Genomic DNA, 17703 nt, shown 5'->3' on the forward strand with positions numbered 1-17703 from the left:
GAGTCATATTTAATTTAAGATAACATATACAAAAGAAACAGCTGTTTTTTTACCAATTTTTTAACCCTGTCTCACAGATGTGAGACAGCATTTAATGTAACTAAAAATGGATAAACATTGTAGTACAAAACAAATAAAGCACAACAGGACATCAGTGCTGTTATAGGGAAAAGAAAATAATAGTTCAGGGTGAGAATCGTAACTTGGCTTCATGTCTGTTTATTATTTCCCTAAAGCTCGGCCTTTCCTGATTTATTTCTCCTCACTGTCTGAATACAGAACACGCTTTAACTCTAATGTCTTTCCCAGTGCTGGAGAAGAGCGAGTTCAAGGACGAGCCACTTTTGTTCCGCTTTTTCGCCGACGAAGAGATGGAGGGATCAAACACCAAGCACAAGCCCATGAAGCACGATCTGAAAATAGTGGAAAATGTCATCGCTAAGTCTCTGCTGGTGAGAGATACACGGCTGTAATGTCGCACAGCTGAAATTAGTTACCGTGTGCTGCTGGGTGGCGTTCTGTTCGGTCACACCGCTCGTCCCTTGACTTTGACCTTTATATTGGATTTTATTAATTATGAATGAAGTCTTTTATTGCTCTTGTGTTTAAAAAGCTGAGAGAATTTGTGAAACGATACTGTACAGCACTAATGGTGGAATTTCAGCGAAACATGAAGATTGAGACATAAATAAATAAATAAATAAATAGATAGATAGATAGATAGATAGATAGATAGATAGATAGATAGATAGATAGATAGATAGATAGATGGATGGATGGATGGATGGATGGACGGATGGATGGACGGATGGATGGACGGATGGATGACCAGTAGTCTCAATTCAACCCGTGAATAAATTTAATAAGTGGCCTGTTTCATAATTCCAGATTTTGATTATAATTTTGATGGGATTATGGATTAGAGATTAGGGATTATAATTTAGATTATTTATGGGATTTAATGCCTATACTGGAGATAAATAACATAGCAGGCCAAGCTGTTATTCTACATCATACACAAATTTCATAGTGTTAAATGTTGGAAAGTTTTCTAATTAAATCAGATGCTGATTCTGATTGAACTCGTTCTGGCTATAAAGAGCCAATAAATCATTCTGAATCTGAATCAGGCAAAATTCACAGGCAAGAGTCACATACACAATCATACACAGTATGACATGTTAAATGCTTTTTTTTATTTTTTTTAAATAAGATTTTAAAATAAAATAAAATACAAATTTGTAATAATAACGATCTAAATGCAGACTACATTTAAAGCGCAACAGGGTAAAATAGATAAATAAAAATATACAAATATTTTTTGTAGCAACAGACAACGGCACTTGCTGCTTTCACTGTTGTTTTAAAATAATTTTAAAATATTGTCATTTTTTTCAATTAAAAGAGCGAAAAATGAAGTATCATTGAAAAATATTGGATTTTAAATTCTTGGATTTAAAATATCATTGTAACTAGTTAATATACACAATCAGGATCATGATTAACACACGATATATTAGTGTTAAAGAAAAGAATTTTATCCAGAGCTTAGATTTATTTCTATCTTCATACCACCATCTCAGTTCTCCTCAAGTATCCCTGATGTAGTGTGTAGCTGCTGTGGCTGCTCAGCACTTCTGCGAGTCTTGTGCTCAGTTCAGCATTATCGCGTGTCGTAAACTCGCTGCTCTTCTTTCTTGTAGATAAGGCCTAGTGACGGAGGGTACGGCTTCACCCTCGAGGATCGTAACAGAGTTCCTATTATCAAGTCGGTAGAAAAAGGATCTCATGCAGAGGTAAATATGCAAATTCTCTTCCTCATCATCTCTGCTGTGAGTCTGGGCTTGTTTTTTTTACGCTAGGATAGATTTTTCTAGAACATTCCTTTCAAGATATTTCAGTGCAACATCCAGGACACCCTTCAGCGGTGTCAATTTTAGCATCGGTTGGTTTTTTGTCTCTCGCTAGTTTATTCAAAGAATGATTTGAAACAAGTAGCATCTGTTTTTCTTATTTACTAGAAATCAACTTAATATTTCAATCAAATATTTAGCTACTGTATTTAACTAAGCACTAATCTCTAAACTGTACATCTAATCTTCAGGCAAAGAAAGACCTAGCATGGTAGCTACACATAAATATTGCATTGCCAGCTAATTCAACACTATTGTTGTCTCAAGCTTTATATATATTAGTGTCAAACTGAGCAACATTCTGTCAGTGTTTCAACGTCATGTACTAGCTAGCTAATGATAATAATAATAATGTTAGTTGAATGGAATGATAATGACCGTATAATCCTAATCTTTACCTACGTTGAGAGTAATACATGTGATGCTTTGTTCAGTTTTGTAAAAAAAAATACTAGATAGCTAGCACATCAGGAGCTCAGGTTGCTATCTAGCTAAAATTGTTGTCTAGTTAGCATGTGTACACAAAGATTTGAGTGGTTTAGATGTGTTTTGCAGTGTTTTTATGTCGTTGTGACCAATTGATCAGATCCATATTAAGAGTATTTAGGCTACATATGTCAGATTAGAAGTTCAACTGAAGTTAAGAGAGGGTTTAAACATATATTTTCAAGCAAAACAAGGATTATAGAATGTTATATGTATTTAAACTATATCTATTGTGAGACTGCCTGAGCTGAACAATCTAAGCTGCAGATGTTCAGTTTACTTCATGAGAAAACTTCTTCAATCAGACCTGAAGCCTGTGATCGTAGTGAGAGCTTGCTTTCATACTGAAACTTCTGTGTTAGAAGGACGGTTGATGTTTAACTCTCACAGTCAAACAGGCTTTAGATCTAAAAAAGACTCTGCTAACTCGGGTTTATTAAATAAGTCTCCGCTATCTGAGGTTGTGGAAACTTGATCAGTTCTGATGGGGGATGGTGATGCTTTCCAGAGCTGTGTGAAGTTTAAGATGCTCTGTGTGTGTGTGTGTGTGTGTGTGTGTGTGTGTGTGTGTGTGTGTGTGTGTGTGTGTGTGTGTGTGTGTTCATGATTCTAGTATGGAGCTGTTAAATCAGGCAATACGCTTCAACTGTGCACATGCATAGATAAAGAGCCTCATAAAAAAAACAAAAAAAAAAACCACTTTATGCATCTGACTCACACACAATATAATGTATGAGCTCTAGACAGGAAAGGGAGAGAGAACAAGGGGAGGGAAAGGCCAGCTTTCCGTTTTATAGAATGCTGAATCGGCACAGGAGGGAAGCTTTCAGCAGGCCTGCGATTTCTCAGGAAAGCGGAGCGACGCATCGTGGGTGAAAGACGGAGATATGTACAATAGCACAAGCGACGTGTGGGCGACTCGTTTCACCTAAATCAGCGAGCTCTTCTGGGAGCTAAGCGGAGGAAGTGCAGTATTGCGAAGAAAGATTTGGTGCTATGTCTGTAGATTAGGGTTAGTATAAAAATGGCAGGAGCTTTGAATAAGATGCCTGCATTCAGAAAGCACTTTTAATAGACCAGAGAACCAGAGGACCACGCTTTCAGACAAAATGGCTCTTTAATTCTACCTAATGTTGGTTGACTTTTTTTTTTTTTTTTTTTAACCAGAGGCCATTTTCCTCAGTGAATGTCTTTGTCATGTCCATGTCTCACTCCACAGTGGTGGTTAATACGAAGCTCATATTAGCTTTTTTCTTCAAAGTAAACGTTGATATCAAACCCAGTTCTGCTCTGTGAGAAGAACAAGGGCTTATTCATGAGCTTTGAAAAGAAGCGTCTCAGACTGAAAACTAAGAGTTATGACTCATTTTATATCAGACTTGTGACCAGCAAATACTTAGTTTGTTTATACCGATTGAAAATATCTCTTAAGTTGATTTCCATGCCGACGGTGTACCGGACAAAAGGGTTAAAGCGGAAAATGGGTGATGTTACTGACAGCATATTAGTGTAAAGGAAGGATATTGAATGCATGGGCAAAATGCACGAATTATAAAAAATGTATAACCAAAAAAAAGAGAAATTTTATGAGAATGAAAAACAGACAGAAGAATAAAATAGTGACCTACAGTACAGACAACTGATATCTAAAATGTATCCTTACTTTTTTATGTATTCATTATATTTATGTGCAGATGGCTGGGATGGAAGTGGGGAAGAAGATTTATGCTATCAATGGAGACCCGGTTTTCTTGAGGCCTTTCCATGAAGTGGAAACGTTTCTCAAGCAGTGTTTCAGCAGCAAGGGTCCACTTCGAGTGCTGGTCAGCACCAAACCTCGAGAGTACGTACAGTAAAAATGTCACACAGAGCTATCGTGTGTTAAATACGAGGGGTAGATGTGAAGTATGAGGTCATGATGTCAGTAATGTCAGAAAGTGCACAGTCAGACGTGACTGTGCGCAATCGTAACAGTTAAAGTCAACGAGTTCGAGGGTTTTGGCTGAATGTGTGTTGAAATGACATCACACAACATGTTTTGACTTAAATCTGCAGAAAATCCGTGTTAACTTTGGAAATTTTTAAGTTCTTTATGTATGTAAAACCATGATATTATGGAGAGAACGACTTAAACAGTCAAACACTGATGAACTATATATGGTTTGTTTCATGTGACTAGAAATGTGGAAATTCAGTGAGAGTGAGGTGTGTGTGTGTGTGTGTGTGTGTGTGTGTATGTGTGTGTGTGTGTGTGTGTGTGTGTGTGTGTGTGTGTGTGTGTGTGAGAGAGAGAGATTTGTAAAACACACAGGGAATTGAAATCCCTGATTGCTAATTAGCCTGGTCTTTAATAAAAAAAAAAAAACTTGACACAATTAATTCTACCTAATAAACAGCTATTAAATTTCACTTTTTATGGCTTCATTAATTGCCTGTTTATTACAATGAATAGTTTCATAAAAAATCCAAACACAAGATTTGTGGTTAATTTGTGTGTTTTTTTTCTCTGTGTGTGTTTGTGCTCAGAACTGTGAAGATCCCAGACTCGGCGGATGGGCTCGGCTTTCAGATCCGCGGATTTGGCCCATCTGTTGTGCATGCTGTCGGCAGGGGTGAGGAAACACAGACATGAACAGAGAGAGAGATAGAGAAGGAGATATGAGGCGAGAGAGTGACATATAAACAGAGAGAATGGGATATAGGGAGAGAGTGTGACATACAGTATAAACAGAGAGAGTAAGATATGAGGAGGGAGAGTGACGTATAAACAGAGAGAATGAGATATAGGGAGAGAGTGTGACATACAGTATAAACAGAGAGAGTAAGATATGAGGAGGGAGAGTGACGTATAAACAGAGAGAATGAGATATAGGGAGAGAGTGTGACATACAGTATAAACAGAGAGAGTAAGATATGAGGAGGGAGAGTGACGTATAAACAGAGAGAATGAGATATAGGGAGAGAGTGTGACATACAGTATAAAAAGAGAGAGTGAGATATAGGGAGAGAGAGTGACGTATAAACAGAGAGAGTGAGATGAGGAGAGAGTGACGTATACACAGAGAGTGAGATGTAGGGAGAGAGAGTGACGTATAAACAGAGAGAGTGAGATATAGTATAGGGGGAGAGAGTGAGATATGAGGGGAGAGAGTGACATATAAACAGAGAGAGTGAGATATGAGGGGAGAGTGATATATACACAGAGAGTGAGATGTAGGGAGAGAGAGTGACGTATAAACAGAGAGAGTGAGATATGAGGGGAGAGTGATGTATACACAGAGAGTGAGATGTAGGGAGAGAGAGTGATGTATACACAGAGAGTGAGATGTAGGGAGAGAGAGTGATGTATACACAGAGAGTGAGATGTAGGGAGAGAGAGTGATGTATACACAGAGAGTGAGATGTAGGGAGAGAGAGTGACATAAACAGAGAGAGTGAGATATAGGGAGAGAGAGACATATACGGAGAGAGTGAGATATAGGGGGAGAGTGAGATATAGGGAGAGAGAGACATATACGGAGAGAGTGAGATATAGGGGGAGAGTGAGATATAGGGAGAGAGAGACATTGGGAGAGAGTGAGATATAGGGAGAGAGTGAGATATAGGGGGAGAGAGACATTGGGAGAGAGTGAGATATAGGGAGAGAGAGACATAGGGAGAGAGTGAGATATAGGGGGAGAGAGAGATATAGGGAGAGAGTGAGATATAGGGAGAGAGAGATATAGGGAGAGAGAGACATAGGGAGAGAGTGAGATATAAACAGAGAGTTAGATATGAGGAGAGAGTGAGGTATGAGGAGAGAGTGAGGTATGAGGAGAGAGTGAGGTATGAGGAGAGAGTGAGGTATGAGGAAAAAGAAAGTGGGATATAAGGAGAGTGATACTAAATATCTAAAACAAAAATATACTTTTTATTAAATAAAAAATATATAATTAGAAAATGGGAGAAATAAGGAGAGTGTGTGAGATACATGAAGTGTGTGTGTGTGTGTGTGTGTGTGTGTGTGTGTGTGTGTGTGTGTGTGTGTGTGTGTGTGTGTGTGTGTGTGTGTGTGTGTGTGTGTGTGTGTGTGTGTGCGTGTGCGTGTGTAAGATTGTGTGTTATGGCAGGGTGGAATAGTCAGAGAGGAATAATGTCTCACTTGCTCACACACACACACACACACACACACACACACACACACACACACACACACACACACACACACACACACACACACACACACACACACACACACACACACACACACACACACACACACACACAGTTCTGAGCTCTGTCTCAGTTTGTTATCTAGCTAAACCTATATCCAAACTTGTGAGTGAAAAAGCAACACCTGACCACTAATATCCAGAATAGAAACGTGGCGTAGAGCCGCGATCGCTCAACAAACAGCACGTGATTGTGCGTCCTTAAGATATTTTAAATAAAATCCATCATTATTTACCCTATCATTAAAGCTTGACCTTAAACCATATAACGAAATGTTTTCTACAGAACCTCGATCGCACGGATCAACACGGACTACATCCTAGCATAGTGATTAGCTTCCTCTTAAACTTTATCTGGACTGGTTGTTTATGTTTGCTGGATTCTGAGCTCGGTTTGTTTATATGCCGTTTGTCATGCTACCTGCCGTCCGTTTACAGAACGCCTACCCAAAGTGCGACAGTTTGGAGCCTGATTCAAGCTGTTTATAGTCAGACCAGAGACCGCTCTTGTCAATATGTTAATTAAGAATGCTTGAGAGTGACCACAGTCCTCTCTCTCTCTCTGTCATGGGCGATTATTTATCTGGTTTGTTTTGCAGGCACCGTTGCGGCTGTGTCAGGTCTACACCCGGGTCAGTGCATTATCAAGGTCAATGGCATTAATGTAAGCAAAGAGAGTCACGCCAGTGTGATCGCGCATGTCACAGCCTGCAGGAAATACCGCAGACCCTCACAGGTAGGAGCCACGTCCCAACTCATCCGTTTGCGCACTACAGCGGGGATTACACAGTCATGTTCCAGTGTTGCTTTAAATAACTAACAACAAGGATACTGATAAAAATCATCAGTGATTACAATATCAATAAAATACATGATTGAACATAACACATGGAGAACATTGCAATAACAAACACATTTTATGTACAAAATATTTTGTGAATTTTTGATAATTGTGCTCAGAATCTCCTCATAGACCTGCTTGGAGTTAGCATTCAAATGAATATACAAGTCATACAGTATTCCCATAATGCCATTTTCCATTTGTAAGGAAAAGCCCAAGCCCAATTTCTATATAATGCAATAAAAACAATTTGTGTCTTTGGTAATAAAAATCAAATGAGTATCATTTTGTTGTAATTTAACCAATAGAAACAGTATTTGTTTGTGATAGGCTCAGGTTTTTTTTGGACACAGCGTGAACAGTGTGCGCTCGCCACATGAACCCGAGCCCTGATGCCAATCTAAACATTTTTGTTCTGGTTGTTTCTTATTTCAGCAAGACTCCATAAAGTGGGTGTACAACAACAGTGAGAGCGCTCAGGAGGACCACCAAAAGGCCATCCAGAAACCGAGCGCTGAGGAGAACGGGGAGGTGTTTGAGTGTAAAGTGGAAGGTAGTTAAAAAACACACATAAATAAATACAGGCAGACAGACAGACAGACAGCTGGACACCTAGAAAGACAGACAGACAGACAGACAGATAGATGGACACAGACAGACAGACAGAGACCCAGACAGACAGAGACAGACACATAGACACACAGGACAGATGGACAGTCAGATGGACACACAGACAGACAGAGACCCAGACAGACAGAGACAGACACATAGACACACAGACAGATGGACAGTCAGATGGACACACAGACAGACAGAGACCCAGTCAAACAGAGACAGACAGATGGACACACAGACAGACAGAGACAGACACATGGACACATGGACACACAGACAGACAGAGACCCAGTCAAACAGAGACAGACAGATGGACACACAGACAGACAGATGGACAGTCAGATGGACACACAGACAGACAGAGACCCAGTCAAACAGAGACAGACAGATGGACACACAGACAGACAGAGACAGACACATGGGCACACAGACAGACAGAGACCCAGTCAATAAGAGACAAACAGATGGACATACAGACAGACAGAGACAGACACATGGACACATGGACACACAGACAGACAGAGACCCAGTCAAACAGAGACAGACAGATGGACACACAGACAGACAGATGGACAGACAGATGGACACACAGACAGACAGAGACCCAGTCAAACAGAGACAGACAGATGGACACACAGACAGACAGAGACAGACACATGGACACATGGACACACAGACAGACAGAGACCCAGTCAAACAGAGACAGACAGAGGGACACACAGACAGATGGACACAGACAGACAGATTTATTCAATTCATTTCAAGTTTATTTGTATAGCTCTTTTTACAATTGACATGGACTCAAAGCAGCTTTACAGAACATAAACATACAACAAAAGGTTAAAACAAAGAATAATATCAAGATTAATATTATACTATAAAGATTAATATTATACTATAAAGATTAATATTATACTATAAAGATTAATATTATACTATAAAGATTAATATTATACTATAAAGATTAATATTATACTATAAAGATTAATATTAGATATATTTGTATGTTTTTATAAATGTGTATGTTTTTATCCCAGCCCAAACACATAAGTGGTAGGCTGATTGGCATCTCTAAATTGTCCAATTTTTTTTGTGTGTGTGTGTGTGTGTGTGTGTGTGTGTGTGTGTGTGTGTGTGTGTGTGTGTGTGTGTGTGCTCTGCAGAGGTTATGGACAAGTTCAACACCATCGCTTTGATAGATGGGAAGAAGGATCACGTGAGTCTGACAGTGGATAACGTGCACCTGGAGTACGGCGTGGCGTACGAGTACGACAGCACGGCTGGGATCAAGTGCCACGTGCTGGAGAAGATGGTGGAGCCAAAAGGCTTCTTCAGCCTCACATCTAAGGTATTTATGGGACACAGACACTGCGAATCTTTCCGTACATACTTACCTTGGTGATCAAAAGAACTAGAAGCCATGTTGCCAGACTGATTAAGCCCATTTTGATTGTGTTATGAAGTTTGGTTCTATGCCAATCTGGCAACGCTTCCTTTTAATTTACTCATGTACAGGCTAAAGGGTTTCTGTTTTTATTTCAAAAAGCTAATTCAGCATTTGGACAAATATATTTTAGCAGTATTTATTATTAATAATAATTTTTTCCGATAGAATTAAAATTAGTAATCACTTAGTTTCTCATTTCTAAAAAAAAATCTAATAGTAGATTTTATTGAAGCAGTTAAAAAAAGTTTATTATGGGGCGCAGCATGCATAAATCAGAGATTTTCCTATCATCTTGTATTTAACAAGCTTTTTAAGTAGAATATGGAGGTGAAGTCCTGAATACTAAAACATACTGGTTGCTTTATGACCCTCGGAAGCTGTAAAGTTCCTCCACAGTAGTTAGTTAGCTATCTAAATTTCTGTCCACAATTATGTCATTTTGTAGATTAGAACATTGCTGATTGTATAAACATTATAAACAGCAGTGATGTAATGGGCTGATTGTCAGGTCCTGAGAATCAGGATCATCAGTTGGTGATTGATAACTGGCTGAAATGTAATCTATCTCTAAAATATACTCGAGATCGAGGTAGAACGAAGGATAACGGCTGGGTGTCTAAAGCAACCGATCTTGAGGAATCCTTTGTTAAATATCCCATTGGCAGGAGTGTATTTAATTGTTTTGACACATACAGACAGTAGCACTTCTGTTATTACCATATTTTAAACAATAACATATGACATTAACACATGTAGCATGCTGTTTCATATCTGATGTATCATCATCCCTGCTGCTTCTAGTCAATTTTTTGGCACGTCTCCGTTTTGGATGTGATCTTCGCTCGGCACTGTAATGAAATTTTCCTTGGCGTCGTGATGTTGCAAAGAGGTGTGGGAAATCATACAAGTGCATTCTTTAATAACACTGCAGGGGGGTTGGCAGATGTTTTTTTGGCGACAGGAAGTGAGCTGAAGTGTCTGCCTGAATGGGGAATGTTTCTGGGATTCAAACCACACACTCAGTGACTGAAAACCAAGGGGTGAATAAGATGCATGCAATTGGTTTATGCCATGTACCGTACAAGGCTGCAGTCTTTCTGGATTTAATTGTTTGTTAGAGAGATGAGTTACGTGATGCTAAATCCTAAATATTTCTGGTCGATCATTTTGACGCAGCTTGTTAAGATGTGAAGAAGTGAAATCAACTCGAATCAGTGACAAGTGACAAGTGATGTGACATACGGCTAAGAACGGTGGCCCATACTCAGAATACGTTCTCTGCATTTAACCCATCCAAAGTGCACACACACAGCAGTAAACACACACACACACTGTGAACACACACCCTGAGCGGTGGACAGCCATTTATGCTGCGGCACCCGAGGAGCAGTTGGGGGGGATGTCTGTGCCTTGCTCAAGGGCACCTCAGTCATGGTATTGCCGGACCGAGACTCTAACCCACAACCTGAGGGTTAAGAGTCAAACTCTCTAACCATTAGGCCATGTACTTTTGTTTATGTTTTGTGTTATAATGTGTGTTTTTCCCCGTTTGGTCCTTAGCCAATTCCTTCCTCTGCACACCTGATCCTTATGTTCTACTAATTCCCTCCCCGATTTATACCCGTTGTCTTGCTTGTGTTTTTGTGCTCAAACTTTCTCTCATGTTCGAGTGCCTCCGAAGGAACAGAATCCAAACCCAAATACAGAGACAGTAGACACACAGGAGTTTTATTGATAAACTCACACAACCAACAGACGCAGGAAGACACTAGGGGAAAACCTGAGTAACTAAAATACAAAACAAGATAGAAGAAAACCAAAAAAAACTAAAACGGAGAACTTCAAGTAACAAACAACACAACAAAAGGACTCAGCATTCTCAGAGGAGATTTGATTCAAATCTATGATTCGATCTCGGATCCCGTTTGATTCAGCTCGATTCGTTTTGATTCAATCGTGACTCTATCAAATGGAATCAAGTTCAATCAAACTGAATCAAGCAGAATCAAATGGAATCAAGCTGATTCAACTCCAGCATATAGGATTCTCTTGTAGCAGAGAGACATTTCTTCCTATTCCTCTGAATGCTTCCAGAAGAATGAGGATATGGTTTGTCTTTTGTCAGTGTGACATTCATAGCTTTACGGGTAAGTATGTGTCCTATTTGCCCAATCTTATGAATGCCAAAGTTTAAATCTGTACACTGCTAGAGAGTCATATTCAGGGCCACTGAGCAAGCTTAAGGGAAAAAAGACACACAAGACTAGCTCGGTGTGGAAACTGTATCTTAACCACATCCAGTGAGTCCATATGGATTAAAGCATCTGCCAGAGAACTAACTGTATATGTAAACTGAAAGTGCAGATGCAGAGGATGTTTGACGAGATGGGGACACAGCAGCCAGAGCCGATTACCCAGAGTTGCTGAGTAATGTTGTTTAACACCTCGGCTCGGTTTGGTTTTCTGTGTCTTACAGTATATCATGATGATGAGAAAAAATATTAGATGCAAGACTGCAAGTCTTAGCGCTATTGAGATTTCTTGCCTTGTTGCCTACATCTGCCTGGGAATTGCTCGTATTTCCTTAGAGAAATCTGCAAACAAAATCCCCTCTTAGAAACCCAAGAAATATTTTCTTAAAAAGCCCAGATCTCTTTCTATACACAATCAGTTAGATGTCTGTGTTCTCAGACGGACTTGTGTTTTTTCTTTGCTTCCTCTCTCCCTCTTCAGATCCTGGAGGCCTTGGCTCGGAACGACGAGCAGCTGGTACAGACGTGCAGCCGGATAAACTCCGGCACAGAGCTCGTCCCTGAGGAGCTGCAGCTCAGGTTCAGCTCGATGTGTGCAGAAAGACTCGAGCACGTCAATCGCCGCATCACTAACTACAGGAAGGTACAGAACACTATCCATATACTCATACATAGACGGGAAATCATCGAGTTTAACATCTTTATTCTCAACATGACGGTCAAACCGGCAACCTAGACGTGACCGTGTGATGAAACATCATGGATTATGGTGTCTACATAAAGTGTGTAAGATAAGACACGTAGATAATGAACAATTATAACACAGCAGTACATAGGTAGGACATTAATGAATGACAGAGTGATGTGACTCATTTTTTCTTATACCATTGCAATTTACATGATGACGAGGGGCACGGTGGCTTAGTGGTTAGCACAGTAGCCTCACACCTCCAGGGTCAGGGTTCGATTCCCGCCTCTGCCTTGTGTGTGTGGAGTTTGCATGTTCTCCCCGTGCCTCGAGGGTTTCCTCCGGGTACTCCGGTTTCCTCCCCCGGTCCAAAGACATGCATGGTAGGTTGATTGGCATCTCTGGAAAATTGTCCGTAGTGTGTGAGTGTGTGAGTGAATGAGAGTGTGTGTGCCCTGTGATGGGTTGGCACTCCGTCCAGGGTGTATCCTGCCTCGTTGTGCCCGATGACGCCACAGGCTCCACGTGACCCGAGGTAGTTCGGATAAGCGGTAGAAAATGAATGAATGAATGAATGAATTTACATGATTCCATTTTTTAAAAGAAGAAACAACAGATCATGCTGTATGTTTTTATCCTTCATATTTGCTTTCATAGTTGCGTTTAAAATCCATTAAAAAAATACAAAATGAAAACTATAGCTTTATCTCAGGCTCATACAAAATGGTGATGCTGTTTAATAAAAATCAGATGTAGTTATTAGTAAAAAATCAGGCGTCTATCATAAACACGTCTCATATTACATAGTGTCTGGTGTGTGTATTTTAGGAAGGTCTTACATAGACATTTGTGATAACCTCTTGTCCACCTGTGTCGGTCATCTTGGAAGTATTTCTTCTTCTTCTTCCTCTTCTTCTTAGGATTTTCTTTGTGAACACTGTTTATTCTCTCAGTATTAACACTAAAAAACGACATGAGTAAATCTATTAGGAAAATGAATCAGCGGCTTCTGACCAATCAGATCTGAGAATTCAACAGCGCTGTGGTAGAAGGTCATTTTAAAGTGAAAATGTTACCAAAGGATAATAAAATGATGAGAATAAATATGGAAAGGAATTCACGATTCAAATGGATTGATTTTAAGAGTCGTGTTAGCCAGTTTTCAGTACCATCTCATGCAAAAAAAATTGCTCTGATTCTTTGGAAAGTTCACGTTTGATGTCAGATCTATCTATTCACTGGTGGTAAACTGGTAGCACCTTATGTCCTGCTACTTTACCTCAGTTCTTTCCTACAGCATTCTGGGAAGCCGGTGTTTGTTAAAGCCAGGCGATGAAGCGAGAAAGTGAGCACAGTTCATCTGCTGCCTGTAAAATCATAGTACAAACTGAGAAATACTATACTGCTGTCGTACAGAAATCATGGTCAGGTTCTTCTGACACGAGGAGAACAGCTGGAAATAAAAGTGCCGTGAAGTACGAGAATGAATCATGAAGTAAAAAGGATGAATCAGATGCCAAAAATAGCTCCCTTCTGAAGCCAGATATGTTTCCACCATCGCATACAGTATTAACACCATGTCCTGAACACACATCCGCCATGTGAGTGGAGGAGGATCACAATCTGGGTTTTCTGGGCCCTTCGTAATCAGGTACATTTTAAAATGATGGGTGGAACAGAGTATTGTCTAATTATTCACTGGGAGTTTGTTTTTTTTTTTTTTTTACAAAACTTTTCTTTTTATGATTAAATAATTTCTACATGGATTTATTTCCACACTCAGGCAGGTCAAAGAGTGAAAAATGTCACCACAGTGAGAAACTAGCGGACAAGTGAGTACTATAAAGCAGTGGTCCCCGACCTTTTTATCGCCACGGACCGGTCAACGTTTGATAATTTTACCGCGGACCGCTGGGGGGTCTTTCAAAATACTCCAGGGGCTTGTCTTTTAATCCAGAGTGCTTGGCGTTCAAGCGGCGAAGCAGTTTTGAAGGTTTCATTGCCTCATTAGAGAGCTGGTCGCCGCAAACTATGCAGAGCGGGGTTGGTGTGTGAAAATCACCTGTCCCGATAAATCCATATTTCAAGTAGGACTCATGGTATTGTCTGTTAAAAGTGTTATGTTACTTTGATGTTAAAGGCTCTTCTTCTGTTTCTTCACTGGGCCTTTTCTTTTTCCCAAGGAAACTTTCTAACGACGTCTGTTTCGGTGTTAAACATGAGAAAGTACCAGTGAACAGAGAGAAGAGCGATACACACCTTCTCTCTCCACCAAAGCTACAACGCCACTGCCTCTTGCAGCCGCTCAGCTCCAGACGTCACCTAAAACCGCTCCGATATCATGATATTTTGCGCATTTGGTGCGGCTTTAGGTGACGTCTCTCAGCTCTCGGTTAACCTCTCGTCCATGGAAAGTCGCACAAACCTGAGAGAAATACACCAGAGTAAATAAAATGGAAATAATTTAATGTTCCTTGGGCGGCCCGATACCATTTGGGGACCACTGTCTTAAAGTATTAAACAGCTATCAGGAAAGTGTTACTGCATCATAAAACCTAAGAGCCAATCACATTCCTGTATGCAAATGAAGATCCGGTGCAGCACAGTTTTGAGAGGAAAACTGAGAGCTTTTAACTCTGTCTCAGCTGCTTTAATACAAAAGGAATCAACACTTTCTGACCAATCAGAATTGAGAACTGATTTTCAATAGAAAATATGTATTTTGTGTGCACGGTTTTTTGAATATACAAATAATCTGAGAGCCAAATGTTTCCTCAAACGGAGCATATTCCGAATCCTTGCGTTGATGAGGAAACATCAGGCGTGACACGGACGTGCTGAGCTGAAATTCTCATCTGCAGCCTGGTGATTAAAGGCACCTCGAGCAACCGTGCTTTAATGTTCCTCCATTATCTCAATGCATAAGTGGAAGATGGAACATGCAGGTGTATGTTTGTGCAGAAAATAGCAGTGCTGATTAATCACCGCATTGAACAACCTCCTGAAATGCGTGTTTTTTGTTTGATGGTCTTGTTTTGGCACTGAGTTGATTATCTATTATGTTGTAGCAGGTAAATGAGCATGTAGTCCACCAGCTGGAGAGCGGGTGATGGATGAGCCGGGCATGTTATCACCAGAAATCTCTATTCCTGCCTTTAGCAGTTAGATGTGTTCTGAAGTAACACCAAGCAATGCTTTTCCTTGGCTGAAAAGTTTTACAAATGATAAAACGGTGCTAAAAATGGGTGCTAGCTACTGTTTGTCTGGACTATGCAAAATTTAGCTAGTGAAATCGCCCATGTGATTATAGCTAGATAGTTTTAATTTAGCCATCGTGTTTAGACGATTACAAATAAACCACTTTTGTCTAGCTAGCTTCTTTTTTTATTTACTGTCTATGTTTAAACTCGTGAGTTTGCTGCCACAATTACACCGTTTAGCTAGCTAGTAAATTCTTTTCTTGAAAACAGTACCAAGTGTTTGCTAACTTGCACCTAAACACTATGTAGCTTTGCTAACGATAAATTAGGCTAGTCAGTATGACACATTCAACATGACAGCATATTGTACTGAATCCTATCTCTGTCCTTAGCCAGACTTCATTTTTGTGTCAGCCATCATTCAGCCACCATTCAGCAGCTTGTCATGACATTATAAAAGTCCAGACATATTCACACGAACCCAATTTGTGTTCTCAGTTTTCACGGGTGCTGAAAAACCGAGCATGGCCTACGTTCAAGCAAGCCAAGACTAAGGTGTCACCTCTCCACAGCAGCGATTTTTGCCCAACCAACTGCCACATTAACGTGATGGAGGTGTCCTACCCCAAGACCACAACGTCTCTGGGAAGCGCTTTTGGTGTGCAGTTGGACAACAGGAAGAATTCCACGCTGGAGAAAGGGAACCACAGCATGGAGCAAGGTGAGCCACTGGGGACACACTGGGGTTCTAAAGGAGCTGTAGGCAGGACAAGGCTTTTCACACCTGAAATACTTAACTGTGGCTCAGTGTAAACTCTGGGGTATCCTGGTCTGTCTGTCTGTCTGTCTGTCTATCTATCTATCTATCTATCTATCTATCTATCTATCTATCTATCTATCTATCTATCTATCTGTCTGTCTGTCTGTCTGTCTGTCTGTCTGTCTGTCTGTCTGTCTGTCTGTCTGTCTGTCACGCTGGCTCTTCTTTCTTTCTTTCTTTCTTTCTTTCTTTCTTTCTTTCTTTCACTCTAGCTCTTCTTTATTTTCACTCTATCTCTTTCTTTCTTTCTTTCTTTCTTTCTTTCTTTCTTTCTTTCTTTCTTTCTTTCTTTCTTTCTTTCTTTCTTTCTTTTACTCTGGCTCTTCTCTCTCTCTCTCTCTCTCTCTCTCTCTCTCTCTCTCTCTCTCTCTCTCTCTCTCTCTCTCACACACACATCATTTTTCACTCAGTCCATTAAATATATGAAATATTTCTGACTTTCCTCATATCTGTAATGTTTAATTTGTCTCTTCTTGCGCTCTATATGACATGTTTTTCCTCACCATTATTTATTTAATTTTTCTTACATTCCTTTTTTATACTTTTTTTTTCCTTTCAATTTCTTCCTCAAACACTTTCTGGGACTTTCTGTGTGACGCATGTACTGTATGAATGAGGCTGGAGCTTCATTCAGCATCTGAGAGGGTTTCTGCTGTACGTGTGCTTTTTCTCTGTGTTTTCAGATTAGATTCAAGTTTAGTAACGTATACAATTTGACATACAATAAAAACAAATGTGTTCTCAGGCAAGTTAAACCCCAAGGTCCACGTGCAGCACTGCATCACCAGCATGGCCGCTCCTTCAGGACACAGTCTGGGCCGAACGGACGGACACGGTCTGCGCTTCCTGCTGCGGGAGGAAGACCTGCTCACCGTCGACGCTTACCACAAACTGCTCATTAAACTGAACACGGCCATGAAGGAGATGGAGAGCTACGCTGCACAGATTCACGAGTACGTACAGTCTGGGGTTCTGAGATCATAGACAAATAGAAATTATTCTAATGTTTTTAAGGATAAAAAGTATTCACACCTCTGTTCCATAATAGCTCATGTAACCTTGCATGAGCCTGTTGTTCACTTAAATGTTGTGGGTTGCTATTTTACATTATTTATACTACTATCATTTAAAAACAGGGGCAGTTTCACCGGGTTTGTGTAGACTTTTAATATCCAGCCTGAATCATTGTTGTGTTTTATCCAAAAGGTTTATTTAAAGGAAGGAAAATAA

At 40.1% G+C, this 17703-nt stretch overlaps 1 protein-coding gene across 1 annotated transcript in view; it reads left to right on the top strand.

Annotated features, from left to right (window-relative positions):
• The window catches only part of prex2 (phosphatidylinositol-3,4,5-trisphosphate-dependent Rac exchange factor 2), a 106537-nt gene that overhangs the window by 49731 nt on the left and 39103 nt on the right, over positions 1–17703 (top strand). Inside the window, exons 16-25 of the mRNA XM_027174633.2 lie at positions 310–452; positions 1704–1796; positions 4094–4242; positions 4926–5011; positions 7210–7346; positions 7887–8004; positions 9230–9414; positions 12247–12408; positions 16152–16374; positions 17219–17426. Coding sequence (XP_027030434.2) covers positions 310–452; positions 1704–1796; positions 4094–4242; positions 4926–5011; positions 7210–7346; positions 7887–8004; positions 9230–9414; positions 12247–12408; positions 16152–16374; positions 17219–17426 — 1504 coding nt within the window. The remainder of the gene's footprint in view (positions 1–309; positions 453–1703; positions 1797–4093; positions 4243–4925; positions 5012–7209; positions 7347–7886; positions 8005–9229; positions 9415–12246; positions 12409–16151; positions 16375–17218; positions 17427–17703) is intronic.

This window comes from Tachysurus fulvidraco, chromosome 25, assembly GCF_022655615.1.
Source record: "Tachysurus fulvidraco isolate hzauxx_2018 chromosome 25, HZAU_PFXX_2.0, whole genome shotgun sequence".
Lineage (NCBI taxonomy): Eukaryota > Metazoa > Chordata > Actinopteri > Siluriformes > Bagridae > Tachysurus > Tachysurus fulvidraco.